At 33.9% G+C, this 20,594-nt stretch overlaps 1 protein-coding gene across 11 annotated transcripts in view; it reads right to left on the bottom strand.

The window, feature by feature from the left end:
• Window positions 1-340: 340 nt before the first annotated feature.
• The window catches only part of Vamp4 (vesicle associated membrane protein 4), a 35,351-nt gene continuing 15,097 nt past the window's right edge, over window positions 341-20,594 (bottom strand). For 8 of the 11 annotated variants that reach the window (XR_012438836.1, XR_012438831.1, XR_012438834.1 and 5 more), the window contains 6 exons: window positions 18,791-18,841; window positions 9,839-9,939; window positions 8,711-8,790; window positions 5,326-5,377; window positions 3,060-3,212; window positions 341-986 (listed from right to left, as the gene is read on the bottom strand). Coding sequence is in view for 3 of the 11 variants with exons in the window: in XM_074047484.1 (XP_073903585.1) it covers window positions 958-986; window positions 5,326-5,377; window positions 8,711-8,790; window positions 9,839-9,939; window positions 18,791-18,841 (313 nt within the window). In the remaining 8 variants the exon portion in view is untranslated. The remainder of the gene's footprint in view (window positions 987-3,059; window positions 3,213-5,325; window positions 5,378-8,710; window positions 8,791-9,838; window positions 9,940-18,790; window positions 18,842-20,594) is intronic. The other 3 variants (XM_074047484.1, XM_074047486.1, XM_074047485.1) reach the window with 3 other exon arrangements.

The raw sequence follows: 20,594 nt of genomic DNA, 5'->3' as shown, positions 1-20,594 counted from the left end.
CTCTTTATGAGCCACAGGTTCTTTACATTGTTTTGTGACAATTTCCTGCACAAACCAAAGCACCACACTGCATTCCCAAAAATATATATTTAGATTGATTCATGCTCTTACTATGCACTCACAGAAAAATGAAATTGACTCCAATCACATTTTCATGTGAAAACAGAATTAGATTAACGCAATAGTCCTTGACTTAACACACTGACTCAATACAATTAAGGACATCTAATGGTATTTGTTCTCAACACGGAAAAACAATTTCTTGCATATTTTCTATTCATAGTGTTTTACACTTGTAAATACAGGCAGCGTGAGCAACAGTGATAACAGGACAAACATGTTTAAGAGTATATTGTTGGCAATTCGAGATTTCAATTCTTTTTATTTTTGTTCCCTTAGTCTGTACATATATAAGTATTTACAAAGTACCCACATGCTACACAGAATTAAAAGATGTTGATTTAAGCTATAAAAATGGCAATGTTATAATTTTCTAGTGCAGAGCATAGAAATGTACAGAAAGACTATAATAACAGGCCAACTACAGGAGAGCTAACACAAGTATTTCTATACATGGCGTGTATTAATTTTTCTCTCTCCATTTTAGATAATGTTCCATTTTCAATACTGAACTTTCCCCTTTAATTAAAAAAAATCTCCCAGTTTATAAAATCTTAGGGACAACTTCCAGTGTGCTTTTCTTAGAACAGAGGAGCCAGAAGACCACATATATCACTGAGTTATGATAATAACCAACTAATCAGAATTATAATCACAAAATTGCTACAAGGCAATAATAGGCTTCTGCAATTAAACATAAATCACAAGGGTATGTTTCACACATAAAAATAGTAACCCAATTTCACTGGGTATCAACTAATATTTGCAAAGCTACTGGAATTTTTTCTGTTGATCTTCATTGTTGTTAAAAAATGATAGTTTGATGGTGGTAAAACTTCAGTTTTTCAAGTGCAGGATGATCTGAGCTGAATGAAAGAAAGAATGATTAAGGGAGGGAATGAAGGAAAGTGTGGAATCAATTTGAACAACTGTATCTCTTCTGTTTTTTACCTTAAGGAGGCTCATGTCTCCAACATTACAATAATGTCATAAATATGTCATCCATTTTAAGAGTCTTAAAATTAATCAAGATGGAAAAAGACAAAATGAACTGTGAGCCAAGCCACTGCTGAAAACATCTAAGAGTCACAAGTCCATCACCAGTATTCTCAGCAGCAATATATTTAAATACAAAACAACTACATATATAAAAGTTATATATTTTTTATTTTTATGATTAAAAATTTAAAAATAACTTTTTTATAATTGTTTTTTTAAAAGTGGCATACTTTGTTAAAAGAAGCACTGGAAAATGTGGAGTTTTTAAAGAAATAATCTTTATCTTCAATTTCTACACCAACTAATGGAAAACTAACCACTTACGAGTCTAGTTTACAATCCAAATAAAAGACATACATGTATTTAGGCTGATTCTGCCCATTCAGTTGAAACGTTTCCATCCCTAAACTATTAGCTACTGAAATTCTAAAAATGCTCCTTTTTTGCAAAAGGATTTATTAGCAGTTCGATGCTATTCACCTGAATGTACAGCTTTGAAAAGATTGGAGGCCACAGGCAACACTCCATAAAATGCAAGACCTTCATCACTTTTCAAATGCTCTAAGCAAACCATACAATTTAGTTAGATCTTTGTAACTTGCAACTCTCTTGAATATCTCTTAAACTGCTTTCTCACTTTAAATTTCTTTCCATTCTACACTGAACATTTTTGCTAATTAGTACTAACTACCATAGAATTCAGCAAAAAAAAAAAAAAAAAGAAACAATCCAGATTGTTTCATACATTTTGAATTAAAATGACCAAAGAAATAAAATCTGTTATATGAAATCATTATTTTCACCCTTGAAATACTGGTAATTTCTATTAACCCTACTTCCAAATTAAGATGGCCATGTGCACAAGTTTCTCCAAATCTCCAACTTTATTATAACATTTTCTCCTTCCATATTAGTATATATTTTCACTTTAACTTGTTTAAACACAAAAGGGTTGGCACATTTAAAATTAATACATTTTATTATTATAAAAACAAGCTGAGGTTAGTGGTGAACCTAACTTAGTATTTGTTTACTAATACTCCAGACTTGTTTACCTATACTCCAGACTTTTTACTACTCATTACTGCTGGCTATTTTGACACTAGATTGTGCAACATACATCTCCCCGAGGATGATCAGAGAATGCAAAGACAAAGTGCAAAGAAGATGGTTTTGCTAACTTTAGGACTTCCAGTAAAGGGTTAAAGTGAAAACACTAACTTATAAAAATTAAATTCAGGAAAGCGTTACCTGTGGATTTCACTTGCATTAGGACTGGTCCCTCCTTATTGGAGTTTAACTGACAGAAGACTGGACCATGACTAGTAGCTATATACTGGTCATTTTCAAACACTCCAATGATATTCTTCAATAATTTTATGGTCTCCAGTTTTATGATGGCATATTATGCTTTCCACACCGTTTAGATTTCCCATTTCCATAATTCAAATACCAAAATAAATCTACCTAATTCCTCATACACTCAAATTAAGTTTACTGGAATGTTTTCAGTTATAGCTGAAGCAGAAATATTTATAGCATTTAGTTTTTGTTACACACATAAGTATGCGGAAATTGCTTGAAAAGCAACTGTAATAGGAAAAGAATATTCTTGCAGTATTGATGGAATGGTTATGCATCACTTTTAGCATAATGATTTGGTACTCTGCACAGGCTTCCTGATGCCCAGCCTTATCTCCACACTTTGATGCAATAATGCAGGTCCTTATGCCACTAAAATACTAGTATGAAATATTGTTACCAGTGTTTAACTATATACACAAATAAGGAACTGGCAAGTATCTAGCTTCAAATTAGATCCTTGGAATACAGTAAAATAGAGTTATCTTTGCCTTAAACATAATTATTCAAAGTACATTTTTTAGAAGGGAAGAAGATATTTGAACATTCTCAATGCTCCAATTTGAAGTGATACTTGCCTCTTAGTTTGTTGAAAAAGAACTTTTGAAAGTTATACATAGGTTTCATTTAAATTATGCAGCAATCTTTTATTATAATTATTATTGTCCCAGATCTTGTTTAATGAGGATCTCTGTCATCAAATCAAGTACGGTATTTCACAACTATAAGAACTGTAAGAGAAAAAAAGTGAAAAAAAAAAAAGAATAAATCAAAATCAGATTCATATGCTATGTCAGAAGCAATATTCCTAAATGTAGGTTATGTCCATTTTTAGAGGTAATGAGGTTTGTACTTTTATCTGAGATAACAGATAACAAGTAACAAAAGAAAGGCAAAAATTTAGTAAAATAACTCAAATGTCTAATGTTGGCATCTTGATCAAATAAATTATGACATAATGTACCTACTAAAATATTATTAAAAGTATTTAATGGCATGGGAAAATATGCACGATGTATCTATTAGAAAACATATGTTATCATCTTAGTTTTTGAAAAACATGCTTATGTATTAATAGGAAAAGACTAGAAATATAATTATATCAACAGTAGCTATCTCTGTGTGGTAAAACTGAATTTAACTTTCTTCTTTATGCTAGTCTACATTTTCCACTCTTTTTGGGGGTGTGTGTGTGTGTGTGTGTGTGTGTGTGTGTGTGTGTGTGTGTGTGACTGGGGTTTGAATTCAGGGCTTCACGCTTGCAAAGAGGGCACTGTGTGTGTGTGTGACTGGGGTTTGAATTCAGGGCTTCACGCTTGCAAAGAGGGCACTGTGTGTGTGTGTGTGTGTGTGTGTGTGTGTGTGTGTGTGTGTGTGTGTGTGTGACTGGGGTTTGAATTCAGGGCTTCACGCTTGCAAAGAGGGCACTGTGTGTGTGTGTGTGTGTGTGTGTGTGTGTGTGTGTGTGTGTGTGTGTGTGACTGGGGTTTGAATTCAGGGCTTCACGCTTGCAAAGAGGGCACTCTTAACACTTGAGCCACACACCCAATCCTTCTATATAAGATTGGTTCTTGTTATTTGAGAGTTATGTTCTATAAAATCACCGCAAAAACTGAATTACCGAATTTTGAACCACTGCTTCTAGAAAAAAATACAAGGTTAAGTTCCTATGAACTTCTGACTACTATGTTTTTCTCAGCCAGTCAATATGTAACCTAGTTTTATGTGTGTGTTTAAAGACATCTTATTTAGTATGTATTGTTCATTCAATAATATTGAACTTAAGGCCAACAGCACTGTAACTCAAGCCTGAGAAAGGTACCCAACATGTATATTTCCTTCTAAGGCCCATTATAGCCATCTTTCACTTAGTCACACATAAGAGCACTTCAGGACTATGGTGGGGATCCATTTTAAACCACAAGATCAACAAAAGGACAGAAATGTAGAAAATATGGCACTACATAGACTAAAAAGGGACACCTGTTTATGTAATGAGAGCTGAAACAAGAAGTCAGATTGTTTGTCTGACCTTAACTGGAAACCTGTATGTCAGGAAAGTCAAAACTGTGCTGTACACATCTGCAAATGACTATAAAAGATACACAGGTAATGATTTGGGAGTTACAAATAAGTTTTTCTACAAGTAAATAAATTCAGAGTCCACAAATAATGATACTTGATATTTCTTTGCAAGAAATTTTTTGTTTGAAAAAAAGAATAGCCTCATAAAAATCTTCAAATGACTGATACATTTTCCAGATCTTCATCAAATCTCTATAAACATAGGTAAAGAGGCCTTGAGAAAAGTAGGTACTTAAAATTATTTGACCTTAAAAAATATTAAAGGAAAAAGGAGAAGGGGTTTTTTCTTTAATGACTGAAGTCAAGTTCAAATCTAAAACATACAGAAATCATATAGAGAATTTAACTGGATTTGTCCTTCTAATACAGTGTTATCAGATGCAGACTGCCATTCCTGCAAGATAGTAGTAAGCAGAAAACGAACACTTTGGTCCTAAGTGTAACAGGAACCAGATTTGGCCTTGAACAAATAATTTAGCCCTGCATTTGGGTGTGGTAAGGAGAGCAGTTCCCTTTGAGAATCTCACAAATACATAGTTTATCTCTCCCCACAGAAATGTACATATTCATGTTCACATAAAATTCAACAAACATTTTAACAGCAATTTATAGAAATCCATACACTGTAGGTTAAGGGCTCTTGGTTCAGGTCAGAAGTTATTATTCAATCTTGACTTAGTTATACTAGGTTAACTGAAATTAAAATGAACTCCAAAACAAACAATATACCCAAGAAATAATAATAGAAGAAATACTTACTGATAATCACTAGCAAAAGGATAACAGCAACCAAAGCCATGATGGCTTTTATCTATAACACACAAAAAGCATATGAAAGATATTGTTTGACTTATTAATAAAGCCAGGACTACCTGTTTTGCTATTTACCACATTATATTAACTTGTCAATAAAGAGGTGCATTCATTAAAATGTTTCTCTCATGAACTTGCTGGCTATTGTGTATCCTTTTGTAATAACAAGAGCTCCCCCTAAATTTGAAGATTTCTGTACAATAAACAGCAACAATCTAAGACTTCATGAGCCTGGCCCTTTCTGTCTATGATTTCATATGCTTATTTCTAATGTGAGACCATGAAAGTTTGGTTTCTCTTGAAAAAGTCAGGACAAATATAAATATTTCTAGACTATAACTGACCATGGGTTAACTGAAAATGTGGAAAACAAAACTGTGGATAAGGGGAGAATTACTGTATATGTGGCAACATATTTTATAATACTGTCTTTATGGCGTTGTAACCTCCATTTCAAGGAATAAATAAATAAATATATATATATACACACACATATATATAATTTTGTTGTTGTTTTGAGACAGGCTCTACTATATAGACCACACTGGCCTAGAACTCATGATCCTCCTGCCTCAGCATCCCAAGTGCCAGGATTACACTTTGTGTCACTATGCCTGACTTAATCAATAACTTGTGTCAGTTTCACAACCAATAAAAGAGAAGAAATCGTAAGATCAGTTTTCAGTCAGCTGCTTTTTTCTTTTTAAGCAGTACTGAGGTTTGGACTTCTTTGTGCTTACTAGGCAGGTAGTTTAACAATTGAGCCATGTTGCCAGCCCAGCTGCTTGAAATTTTAAGCTTATGCTATCTTTCTATATAAATTTTCACATTCATCATTTAATCCTAAAATGCGTAAGTTATAAATTTCTTTAATTTTCTCGAATTAAAAACCTTGTTTTCATCACTTTCACAGACAATTAATAATGGCCCATTCAGAAAAAAAATACCTAGTTACTATAAACAGATGAAACTTTCCAGTGACTATCACAAATAGAAATAGATATAATGAAATGTTTCTAAAAAATAGAATGACTAGTGATACTTTTGTGGTATTGTATTCATGACAGTAACAAAATGACGAAGAGAATCTATCAATGCTTTGTGATTTAGATATGCCTATTATAATAACAAAAAAAAAAATGAAGAAACAGACTCAGAACATACGGTGATAGGAGATATATCTTCAGTACATATCTGGGCCCACACTATAATATAAAGTACTTTAGTTATTTACTTAATCTGAAAACATTTCTAAAATAATATGGAATTTCATAGTAGTTTTTCCACTTTGCCCAAAATATGTTAATTTGCCCTGTTCATATTAAGCTAGACTTACTTTAGAAAACTTAAATGGAAATATCAATATAAATTTTAAAACACCTCAATAGTTTTCTTCCTATGGTTTCTAATACTGGGCAGGAAGTATCTCCAGTTCTAAATAGGACTGTTGTATTCATCCATGTCCAAAGCTCCCTTTTTTCTAAATGACATGGACAAAAACTCTATCATTAAACATGTAAGAGCATCAGAGCCTTCTAAATACCTTCCCAACCACTGAAAATTTTTATTCAATTTATTTATTTTTAAAGGCAGGTTTCAGCTGAGTGCTGGTGGCTCACACCTACAATTCTAGCCTTGAGAGGCTGAGATAATGAGGATGGTGGTTCAAGGTCAGCCCAGGAAAACAATTCATGAGACCCCCATCTCCAAAATCACCTGAGCAAAAGGGACTGGAGTGCTGACTTCAAACCCCAGTACTCCAAAAAAGGTAGGTTTATTGAGATATATTTTACAGATGATAAAATTTATCCTCTAAAAGTGTATTTTGAAAGATTTTGGCTAATATACATAGCTGTTTACCACCATCACAAACAAATATAGGAAAACTGATCCAAAAAGTTCTCTCATGTCCAGTTGTGATCAATCTTTATGTCCCTGCCCCTCTTTAGTCACTGGCAACCCCTATTTGCCTTCTGTTCCTATACCCTTTTTCATAAAACCTTTCCTAAATCATCACTGTAAAATGCAATCCAGAAAATGGGAGGCATTGGAAAGCCACCCCAGGTGAGTATCAGGTAATGGGGTGCAGTGAGATGGAAGAAAGATAAGCATTAGAAAATAATGGAAAATACTTGCTACTCTAAATTATCTTTGTTAAGTTCCAGTTCATTACATGGTTGATGCTATTAGTTGTTCCCAAAGGTGATTTAGAGACTGTTTTAAAAAATAATTCTATTTTTAAAAATCTCACTGATGTGAGCGTCCATAAAGTACAAAACAAACCTTTAGATAGGGAGGTTGGCAAAATGCCTGTTTGACTACATGAATGCATACACTGTAGTGTGTGCAGGGAAGAATAGGTGAATCTTCTGCTTTTCCAAACTACAGATTAGAAAATAACTACAGAAACAAAAATATTAAACAGAAAATTTATTCTCTAAATAAAGATTTAAAATAGAAAATTTAAATTCTACACAAGAGGAGGAATGAAATGTATTTCTTTTCCTCACCTCTATTTCTGGAAGTAAGAATATTTTACAGGTAGGACAGACAAAACTAAGTAAATACAAGGTAACTCTTGGAAGAAATTTGATTTAGAAAATTATTACTGAACTTGAAAATGAGATTAAAAACAATGAGCCCATGCCTAAGATTTTCAAAAAAGCCAAAAATTATACATAGAATCAAAGGAAAAAACAAAAACTTGCTCACTTGACATAAATTTCCTATAAAATCTTTTAAGTGATGTTTAATGATTAGTACTCATGCTTAACTTAAGAGGTAAATTCATTTCTATAAAATGTTCTACAGGAATAGAGTGATTCCATTTTTCCCTCTTAAATATTTTATTTATTCCTTAGTTCTCTGGAATGAGGGATAATGTCCCCCCACCTCCAATCTTCTTGCCAGGACAGATTCTGACATACTAACTGCTTCTATTTTTTTATCCCTCTCATCAAAAAATCATTTCTTCTCTAGTTCTCATTTTTATTTAAAAAATAGCTCTATATAATGCTATAGATTATTCCCTAAAGGTACTAATCATAAATCACAATAAAATGTTGGCTAAATTATTGATAAAATGTGGATTATTTCCATGAAAAAATCTATGAAAACATCATTTTAGGCATTGCTTGATTCCTTTAGTTACTCCTGCCCCAAAAGTAATTAATGATTTCAGCGTATATTCACTGAGTTCCTACCATGGCTGAGGCTCAAAAGAATAACAATAAGCAGGACAGTTACAGCTCTGTGCTCAAAGCTTATCTTCTAGAGGCCCTTTCCTGTCATGTATGAACACAATTTACCTAATATCTTCTGATTTACTTACTTTGCATCCACGCCACCACATTTGCCTTCGAAGTTGTTTGGATCTGTTGCTAAAAGCAGTTGCATTATCCGATAAGCTTTCTATATCACACAGAGGATGGAGAGAAGGATTAAACGACATAACAGGATTCTTTTATCTAGTCACACAAAGACAAGAAAATATTAATTTCTACTTCTGTAAATTTGTTCCCTTTTAAGCATGAAAACATCCTTCCTTTACTCCACCCACAAATTCTGTTATTCAAGCAAAACAGTTTCAAGTCAGTTTGCTTAATCAATTTTTACTATAAGATTAAGTGAGCCCTTTCTAGGGCTTTAATGTTAATAAAGAAAGTTATGGATTCTGGTTAAAAGAAAAAAACCCTCTTTAAAAATATAAATACTAGGGGCTGGGAGCAGAGTTCTGTGGCAGAGTGTCTGCTTTGTATTCAGTCAACCCTGGGTTTAACCCTCAGTATCAAAAACCAAAAAAAGAAAAAAAAAAAGCTTGACACATCTCTAGAAACAAATAACACATGGAAAAAATTAAATTCTTTGAAACCAAAGTTACTAATTCCGAAGGAAAACTGAATTTTAAAGGTGATTAAGTGAGTTTTTTGGTGAAGCAAGTCTGTCAAGAATTAATTATTCCGTCATTCACTATTCAAACAATACGAGTGACTAACGTGTGCCAGAAACTAGAAAGCATAAATCATTAGGTATTCATCATTCAAACAATAATTGAGTGCTAATATGTCACAGGTATAGAGACTAACATCTATCAGTAAAGGTTATCAAGTTACCAGAGAAGGTATAAAATAAAAAAAGTTTGAAACAAGTGTTGAAAAAAAGGGATTAGACTGCTATGCCTTGACATGAGAAACACAAAACCTATCAATATAATAGGGCAAAAGAATAAAACAGCTCTACTCTTAACTCTTCAACAATGAATTTTTAACTTTTCTATTCTCAAGTGAACAGTAAAATATAATAATGTGGTTAAGATAATTTAAAGTGAGCTAAAATTAAACCATGAAAATCATAACTTTAAGAATCAAATGCTAATTTACTAAGCAAGAGTCTTAAACAATGATAAGTGGAAAAAAACAAATTAGCTAAACAGATTTAGAGATACATGAAGTATTGGTACCTGATTTGTCCTGTAGTTCATCTAGTCTCTCCCCTCTTTCAATTACCTTTGTAATATTTTCTTGCATGACATCAATAACTTCATCCACCTGATTCTGAACACTATTTTTAAAAAGATAAATAATTATTAAGAATGTTCATAATTTTTGAAACTTTTGTTATACATAAGAATAGTAAATTCTCAGAGAATTATACTTTGTTGCAAAACTACAACACTTAAGTAGGTAATGTTCCTTCATTTGCAGGCTTGAGTACTCAGGTAATTAAAGACATGATATGAATTAAAGTAATATTTAACTGCCCGGGCTGGCTCTGAACTGCCATCCTCCTGATCTCTGTCTCCCAAGTAGATGAGACTATAGACATAAGCCACCATGTCTGGCCCAGTTTTCTCTTAAATATAAAGAGGAATTAAGACAACTAGTAACACCAGGGTATGTTTTGAAGTATCTACCAAGAAGCACAAATGAAAATTTTTTTTGCAATCCTCTAAAATGAAAATGTTTTCCTCCATTATTTTTAGGTGATGGGGTAGCTCTAACCAAATTTCAAACTGTTTAATGAAACTTAACCAAACTTAAAAATTAATAATTTATCCTCAACAATCTCAATAATTGGTAACTCAGGAATTACCACCAGAGTATACAAACACACAAATGCTTAATTATCTAGTTTTCCTCTGATGATCTAACCACAGGACAAAAAACTATTTTAGATTACTTTATGAAATAAGCCCTGACAATGAAATATTTGAAAGAAATTATATAAAGTGAACTTATGGCTCTTCTAATTCAAAAAAATCTTTAAAAGTACATTGGATTATTAGCAACTAAAGAAATATTAAATATATATGCATATGTAAATAAATAAGGATATGCCATTGTGTCATAGTTATCACCAGGGAGCTTTAAAAAAAAAATCACAGGACGGGGCAGGGAGCAGGGGGGAGAAATGGCCCAAACAATGTATGCACATGTGAATAAATGAATAAAGAAAAAAATTTATAGAAAAAATAAAAAATCACAATATACGTCTCTGCCCTCTATTTCACACTATCCCCTCCAAACTAGCCCAGAGTTGGGAGTCAGGTGTGATCGTATCTAAACTGCAATCCTCCCTATGTCAGCCTTCCAAGTAGGATTACAGGTGTGAGCCACCAGCAACCATCTTGTAAGACTTCTATCCTTTACCTGAGCTGTTTCTTTGAAAATTTTACTTCAAAAACAAAATGATGGCCCATTTAGACATTGGTGGATTCAGAAGTAGTACCTTCACATTCATGTAGCAATTACTACACTTGCTGATAATCACCTCCCTGCCATGTTAAAAGCAGTATGTACACCCAATGATTATCCACACATAACCTTCAGATGCGTCACAGCTTCCTAGAGTTCTGTACTTCCCACACATTTTTCCATGGAACGATATAAAACTGACACTCAACCAAGCAAGGATATGCAGAATTCTCTTTCGTTCAAACATCTGAAATAGCCTCTGAATCTCTAAGATGTCTTGTTGCATCTCTTAATTATCTAAGCAGAGAGCCTAAGATGTTTGTCCTCTATAACAACAATGGCAAAAACACTTAGGTAACATATAACAAGCACCTACAATGTATTGTTTTAAGTACTAGGAACACTTAGGTAACATATAACAAGCACCTACAATGTATTGTTTTAAGTACTAGGAAAACAAAGAATAAAACAGTTCCAGTCCTCATGGAACTTATGTTCAAATGTACAATGAAGGCATTGCATTAACCTTGGAGCTGCTCAATTACAGTGTTTTATTTACAGCATTTGACACTAGATAAAACTGTCTACTTACTAATTTACATGCTTTTTCTTTTTCTTTTTTAAACTAGAGTTTGAACTCAGAGCACCATTTGAACCACTCAACCAGCCTTACATGTTTATTTTCTGCCTCTTCCCACTAGAAAGTAAGCTCAATGAATACAGGAACGTTGCCTATTTTGTCTATTTTTTTTTTTTTTGGTAGTGGTGCTGGGGCTTTGAACTCAGGACCTCACGCTTGCTAGGCAGGCAGGTGCTCTAGAGCTACTCTACAGCCTTTGTGTTGGGTATTTTGGAGATAGAGTCTTGTGAATTATTTGCCCGGGCTAGCTTCAAACCATGATTCTCCTGATCTCTGTCTCTCCTGAGTAGCTAGGATTACAGGGGTGAGCCCCAGTATGATGTTTGGGGCAAAGTAGGTATACAGTTAATGGAAGCAAATCTATGTTCTTCAAGGACCAATCTTGAAACTTCTAGGTAGTACTTTTTAATATTATACAACTGATAATTATTACCTGTATGGTAGGACAGGAATGGACAAAATGTACAATAGCTCCTATACATAATCAGATTATAATTATCATGGGTATTAATATACCTATACTACATATGAGTTTTAAAATAAAACAAAAAATCCCCAAAAAACAAAGAAACAGTTTTTGTCTCAGAATATAAGCAAAAAACAAAGAAACAGTTTTTGTCTCAGAATATAAGCAAAAGATTCCATAGATAAAAGCAGGCCAATTAGAACAGAACCCACAAAATTCTGGATTCTTTTTTAAATTTACTTTTTTTTTAGCATATATTAACCAAACAATGTAATAGGTTTCATTGTAACATTTCTATAAAAACATATAATGTACTCAAAGCATATTCACCACCTTTATTACTCTTTTATCCTCCTCCTCCTGCTTTCACATCCCCAAATAGTCCCTTTTTTACTTTCCTGTCTCTCTCTCCCCGATTCCACATATGAAAGAAAACATGAAATACTGTAAAACTGGCTCATTTCACTTAACATGATTATCTCCAGTTCCATCCATTTTCCTGCAAATGATGTAATTCAGGTTTTCTTTGTGGCTGAATAAAACTCTATTGTGTATGTATACTACATTCCCTTTATCTATTCATTCACTGATGAGCACTGAGGCTGATTCTCTATCTTGGCTATTGTGGACAGTGCCATGCTAGACATGGGTATGTAGGTTATCTCTACAGTGAGCTGATTTTGATTCTTTGGGGTATATACCCAGAAGTGAATCATATAGAAATTCTATTTTTTTTTTTTTTGAGGAACCTCCACACTGATTTCCATAATGGCTGGACTACAATCTACATTCCCACCAGCAGTGAGAGTTCCTTTTTCTCTGCAGCCTTGAAAATATTTATTATTTTTGTTTTCTTGATAATAGAATTCTGACATTCTGACTGGGGTGAAATGGAATTTCAGTGTAGTTTTGATTTACATTTCCCTGATGGCTACAGATGTTGAACATTTTTTTCATGTATTTATTGTCCATTGGTACTTCTTTTGAGAAGTGTCTGTTTCAGTTCATTTGTCCTTCCTTCACTGACTGCAGTATTTACTCTCCTGTTTAATTTTTTGAGTTCTTTATATATATTCTGGATGTACACCCCTGTCAGATAAGTAATTGGCAGTTTCTCCCATTTTGTAGGCTACCTCTTCATGTAACTGATTGTTTCCTTTGATGTGCGCAAGCTTTGTGATGTAATCCTATTTCTCGATTCTTGGTATTATTTCCTGAGCTATTGGAGTCCTATTCAGAAAGTCACTAACTATCCCTGATCTTGAAGTGTTTCCACTATGCCTTCCTCTAGTACTTTCAAAGTTTCAGATCTTATATTAAGGGCTTTGGTTTATTTTAATTTTTGTAATGGTGGGAGACAGGTATCTAGGTTCAGTCTTCTATATGTGCATATCCAGGTTTTCCAGCACTACTTCTTAAAGAGGCTGTCTTTTCTTCAATGTGTGGTTTTTGGCACCTTTGTTAAGACTCACATAGCTGTAGCTGCATGGGTTTATTTCTGGGTCTTCTATTCCATTGGTGGACATGTCTGGTTTTGTGCCATGCTGTTTTTGATAATATGGTTCTGTAGTACAGTTTGGCATTGAGTATTACATCTAGCATTGTTCTTTTTACTCAGGATTGCTCTAATTATTTGGGATCTTTCATGTCTCCGTATTTTTTTTTCTATTTCTGAGAAGAATGTCATTGGAATTTTGATAGGGATTACATTTAATCTGTAGATTACTTTCAGTAATATTGCCATTTTAACAATATTAATCCCACCAATCCATGAACATGGGCGGTCTTTCCATTTTCTACTGTCTTCTACAACTTTTCTTCAGTGCTTTAAATAGTTTTCACCGTAACAGTCTTTAACATCTTTAGTTAAGTTTATGCCTATGTGTTTGTGTGTGTGTATGAGGTGACTGTCAATGGGATTTTTTCTTACTTCTTTTTCAGCAAGTTTGTTGGTATTTTATACAAGCTACTGAAATTTGTGTATTGATTTTATATTCTGCTAGTTTGCTGAAAGTGTTGATCAGAACTAAGACTCTTCTGGCAGTTTTTAAAGTATATAATCGTATCACATGATCATTTCAATAGAAGCAGAAAAAGTCTTTGACAAATTCAACATCACTTCATGATAAAAGCCCTGAAGAAACTAGGAACAGAAGGACAATAGCTCAACATAATAAAGGCTATATAAATTAATTCTTACTAAATTATCCTCAACTTAGGGGTATTACCTCAGTAACATGGCATACATGTACTAAATCCACATTGCTAATGGGAACCATTCAACACTTAAAATTCTTTACTATATGATCAACAAATTGTTTTTTTTCACAGATTACTATTCACCAACATAACACTCTTAATCCAGTCACTGTGTAAGCCTTACTCATTGATGCAAAAACTCATGATTGTGTTTCCATACCTAGAACACAACTTTTGTAGAAGAAAATTTTAATATAAAGAACAATTTTTAACAAAACAAATGATAATGATAATATACTTTCTCATGTTCTTTTACATTTTCATGCAGTTGCCATCCTTTGATTTCTATTTGTATTTTGTATGTCCAATCCCCATTATTCCCTATAAAACCAGGTATTTTCTATTAAAAATGACAAGAAGTTATGCTTTTCATTAAGAATACCAATGCGAAGGTTATAAATCTGCTATTTAGAAAGATAATAATCTAATGGATAAAACTGATATCTATGATCATACCAGTACGTGTTAAGTGTTTTAATGGAAAGAAGCCTATGGTATCAGTTATGTAGCCTAGAAGAATTCAGCCTAGATCAGAGATGGTATCAAGATTCTGCATCTTGAGAGGTTAAGAATTGGGCAGAATAAAGGAGGCAGAAGACAATGGGAAAGTTCTAGGCTAAAGGAATATAAGTGGAGGGTGAGGGGATAGTTCAAGAACTAAGTGATTAACTGAATGTGTGTGTAGGCAGTGGGGACAGAAAATATAATATTACATAAGTAGGTTTATAATCTGAGTAGGTAAATGGTAGTAGAAAAATAATGGCCATTAAGAACTCAAGAGAAAAGCAAATTTGTGAAGGGGGATGGAGATTTACATCATGGATTTAAGGTCATACAACAGAAGAAAGGATACAGACATACAGCGAGGAAAAAGCATTTTCAATATTGTTTTAAATCCTTTTAAGAATCCAACAGTACTTGTGTTCTTGAAATGTCTCAATTCAAATCATCATCAGGGAAACTGCATGGTATCATGTAGAGATCTTGAGTTTTATGTTCAGACAAAGCTAGCTTTGCAATCCAGCTTATAATTCATTATATATGTGATTATGGAAGTCACTTTGCAAGTCTTTTTAAGCCTTGGATTTTCTTACTGTTAAAATGAAGATGGTAATTTCTGTCACTTGTAAGAAATAAACGTGATAGTTTTCCAAACACTTAGCACAGTGCCTAATGATTAGCATGTGCTTGATAATGTCAGTGCACTTATTAAGAAAAAAAAATCATGGTTCTGCAAAACACATTTATCCTGTATTTTATAAAGAAATATTTATTTTCATCGTTAACACTCCCATCTTGTGGACTTCAAAGGTATTGCTGACAAAAGAAATTTCAAAGTTATGTTGTATTTTTGCAACTACATATATACATATGCACGTATGTATATATGTATATATATATGTATATATATATGTGTGTGTGAATATATATATATGTATATATGTGTGTGTGTGTGTGTGTATATATATATATATTGCTGTTATATCAGGGAATACTCCATGGGAGTTTTATAAAAGCTAAGCTGGTTGTACCAAAGTTATAGTTGAGAGATTCCCTATCCATGACAGAGTATATCTATGACTCACAAGAATAGCATTTCAAATACTATTATTTAATTTAAAAGTAAACATCCCAAAGAATGTTCCAAAGTTTTATATAAGCATGTGAATATTTAAAATCTTTTCCCCAAAATATTGTGTAAAAGTGATGTTGGGTATTTTTTGTGGTATTAATTTATTATCAGCACTGATAATTAGTGGCCAAATTCAAATAAAGCAACAATGTTGCTTATGTATACAGTTAAGGAATACACTACTAAAATGTCATAAATCCAGTGGAGATAACATATCTTGATTAAAGAGAATGATCAATTTGGGCACTAAACTAATGTCAGGGAGTTTTCCTTGGGCAAGGGGCACAATGATAACTCATGTGCTGGTTCAATTAGCATTCATGAGGTTGGACCATCAAGGCTTATGACTGACTTCTAACTTAAATCTGGCCAGCCTATAGCTCTAGAGTAAGTATAAGCTTGTTCAACAATTCCTTACAATTCTAAAATTCTGCAACTGCCAAAGTTATTGTAGTAATTTAAATATATACATGTACATGTTTATTTGTGTGTATTTGGCAGTTACTAACACAGATGAATATACATATTCTAAAATGATTATTCTGTATAACTGGCAGTAGTTTTAGGGTTCAGCTGGAAAATTAAAAGACCCAAGAGGCCATACTCTGCAAAAAGATACCAGACAAGAAACAAAACATATTGGTAGGCCAAAAAAAAAAAAAAAAGGTGTGTCTTCAGTAGATTCCTCTATTATACTTAAAGCAATAGCCTTAAGTATAAGAGACTATGTGGGTGGATACAGAAGCCACTCTGGCTCAGTGTAGGGGAATGGCTCAGCTATTACTTACTGGCACCCTTGTAGGCATGCACTTATGCCATGTAAGCTTGAGTCATAGCTAATCTACGTCTCAATTTCCTGGAACTTTGAGAGAATGAGTGACTAGTAAGACTATTTCCTACTCATTTCCATGTCTCCCTTAGGACACTGCATAAGACAATTTTCTTACCACCTCCTGGTACACCTCCTGCAGGCTGTCTTTGCATAGTATGAAAATCACTTAGCTGCAGTCTAGAAATAGCTCCTTGGCAATACAGATTCTACAACTGGTATTGCAGTTACCGGTCCCTTTTGTTTTGGTATTACTATTTTTGGTGTAAGACAAAGGCCCTGGGAGTTGGCACCTTTGGCTACTCTTCCTTTTTCTATGTAAATAATAAAACTTTCTGAATCTAAAAGCAGCTTGTGTCTTTATTGTTAAGTCAGAGACTTGAAGAGTAGACATTCTCTCTTCTGCTGGCCTAGAAGAAGCAATCACCAGTTTTATAGCTGCAAGGAAATGATTTCTGTCAGTAACTGCCTGAGCTTGGTCATGACTCTCAAGTAACACTGCATATCTGGTTATAACTTGACTGCAGGCATATGGGATGCTAAGCAGGGGACCCACTTAAGCAGTGCTAGAACTCTAAACCATGGAAACTGAGATGATAAACATGTGTTGTTTTAAGTTGCCAAGTTCATGGTTATTTGTTACATAGCAATAGAAAATTAATACCTCTCATTTAGAATGCTAATCAATTTGTTGGTGTTGAGTATTCCAAATCTGAAAATCTGAAATGCTCGAAAATCTGAAACTTTTTAGTGTGGATATAATACCAGAAGCAGAAAACTCTACACCTGACCTCCTGTGATGAGTTTCATTTAAAATGCAGGCATACTAAAAATACTGTAGAAATTACCTTCAGGTTATATAAGAAACATGAATTAATGCTGTGTTTAGACTAGGGTCTCATCCCTAAATAATGTATTAAGTATATGCAAATATTCCAAAATAAAAAAAAATTCCAAATGCAAAAACACTTCTGATCTCAAGCACTTCAGATAAGGGATACTCGGCTTGTATTTTGTTCCATGTCTTCCAATTCATTAAGTTAGTGTTAAATATAGATATACTATCAGCAACTTGACTATAGTCTATTATTCACTAAAAACTAGATACTCATTACAGTGCCTTCCCAACTATGCCCAGGGTTAGATCAGTGGCCGTTGTCCTTCCTTAGATCCAGAATGTGGGCCATTCAGTTTATCTTCCATAGTTTTTATAGGTTGCTCAGTTTCCAGGGGCTTTCCTGAAGTAGTCCACTGCTCTGTCCATTCCTTCTCCTTTTCTGTCAGAACCCGTATCTTTCCAATATCAGATACATTCAATACAGCATATTTTATTCATCATCTACCACCAAATGATATATACAGCAAAAGTTTCAAACTAAAAATTAAATAGTAAGTTTCTACAACCTAGTAGTTACATTCAGTCATTATGAGGGGTCAACAATTTCTGTGGTATTTCCTTCCTCCTTCCTCTCCCTTTCTCTTTCTTCCTTTTACTTATTTATTTTTAGACATTGTTTCACCGTGTAGCCAAAACTGTCCCAAACTTGTTATCCTCCTGCCTTAGCCTCCCGAGTGCTGGGATTACAGGCATGTACCACAACGTCTGGCTATCAATATTTTTTTTTCTGTACAAGAACAGACAGCAGATATTTTAGCTTTTGTGGGCCATAAGATCTGTCACAACATCTGTCACAACATCTGTCACAAATACTCAACTCTGACAGTGGAGCTCAAAAAGAGCTACAGATAACAAATGAGCAGGGCTGTGTTCCAACAAAACTTTGTTTACAAAAACAGGCTGTGACCAAATTTTGCTATTAGGCTATAGTTGCCCATGATCCATACAGAAATATGACACTCAGTTAAACAAATAAGTGTCTTAAGAACTTACTGTTTAATTTTATCATTTCTAGGTCCAAATCTTGGTCCAGATGGTCCCCTTCTGAAAATAAAACACCCATTATAAATTAGTAATGATAGCACCAAACAAAAACAGAAAACATCCATGCAACATATATATACATATATGCACGTACATATATACGTGTATATATATGTGTATATACATACATATATATATATATATATACACATGCAATCAAGCTGAATTCTAAACATGGATCAGTCATTAATCATAAGGAACCATATTTTACTTTGTGGTGGAACTGAGTAATATACAGTTGTGTCTTTTACTTCACTGGCTACCACTGACATTCTGAATGTTAAAACTTTCTGAGGAATTAGCGCTTATATAATCCTTAGTGATACACAATTTTTTTCTAATCATTAAACTCTGAAGTACCAAACAACTAAACTACCAGTGAATATGAATACCTTTGTGATCAACTATAGAACTAAAAGTTTTAATTCACCTTGAATTTAGGTTGTGATGAAATGCTGACTGAAAAATGAATAGAGAGAAAAAATTCATGCAAAACACTAAATTTTGTTTGTTTGTTTCTGGTCCGTTCCCCCCCACACCAACCCGGAATTAAACCCAGAGACATGAGCTTGCTAGGCAAGGGGTCTATTACTTGAGCCATGCCCTGCCTCCCCGCTCTTTTGTTTGTTTGTTTTGGGGATAGCATATTGCTACCTTTGACTGGGCTATTCTCTAATTTGAACTCACAGTTCCCCTGCCTCCTGAATAGTTGGGATGATAGCGATGTATTACCATGCCCAGCAAAACACTAAAAAAATTTAAGTAACCATTTTGATTATTCATCTTAAACTTAGCAACTATTAAAGGAAAAATGCAGGAGTCTAAGAAAACATGTATCAAAGTTTTTTCTTTGAATGGCACTAGGGTTGAACTCAGGGCTTCATGCTTGCAAAACAGGCGCTTGGTATACTACTTGAGACACATTTTGCTCCGGTTATTTTGGAGAGGAGGTCTCTTGAACTATTTGCCTGGGCTGGCCTCAACCACGATCCTCCTGATCTTAGCCTTCCAAGTAGGTGGATTATAGGCAAGAGCCACTGATGCCTGACAAGTATATACACTAATCCATTTTCATATTCTTGAAATGAAATTTTTTGAAGACAAAGAATACAGTTTAAACCACAAAACTCAAAGAAACTAGGTTCTTAAATTTCTAGACATATGGCAATTTCTAAAAGAAGTGGAAAAAATACAATGATAAAAACATTTTTGTAGAAAACAACCAAACTGCCTTTATTTTTGTGATACTGGGGCTTGAACTCAGGGCCTCATTCTTGCTAGGCAAATGCTCTACTGCTTGAGCCACCCCTCCTTCCCCCAAACTGCCTATTAAAACAATATAACTTATAAATATGAAAAGATCTAATCTCCCCTTAACTTCTCTAAAGTTCCTAAGTCTTTTCCTTAAAGCCAGGCCGGTGGCTCATGCCTGTAATCCTAGCTACTCAGGAGGCAGAGATCAAGAGGATTACGGTTCAAAGTCAGCCCCAGGATATAGTTTGCGAGACCCTATCTCAAAAGAAGCCCATCACAAAAAAGGGCTGGTGGAGTGGCTCAAGGTGTAGGCCCTGAGTTCAAGCCCCAGTACAGCAAATAAATAGACAGATAGGTAGATATATAAATAAAAGTTCTTAAAATCTTTAATGCTCCAGCCTTGGGATACTGGGCCAGTATTTCATCCCAAAACGTGAAGTTAAACATTTCATTTCATAAAAAAAACTAATATTCTGAACCAGAGAAACTACATTCTGAA

The sequence above is a fragment of the Castor canadensis genome, chromosome 11 (assembly GCF_047511655.1).
Source record: "Castor canadensis chromosome 11, mCasCan1.hap1v2, whole genome shotgun sequence".
Lineage (NCBI taxonomy): Eukaryota > Metazoa > Chordata > Mammalia > Rodentia > Castoridae > Castor > Castor canadensis.
Note: the sequence above shows the minus strand (reverse complement) of the source record. Positions and strands in the feature narration are given on the sequence as shown.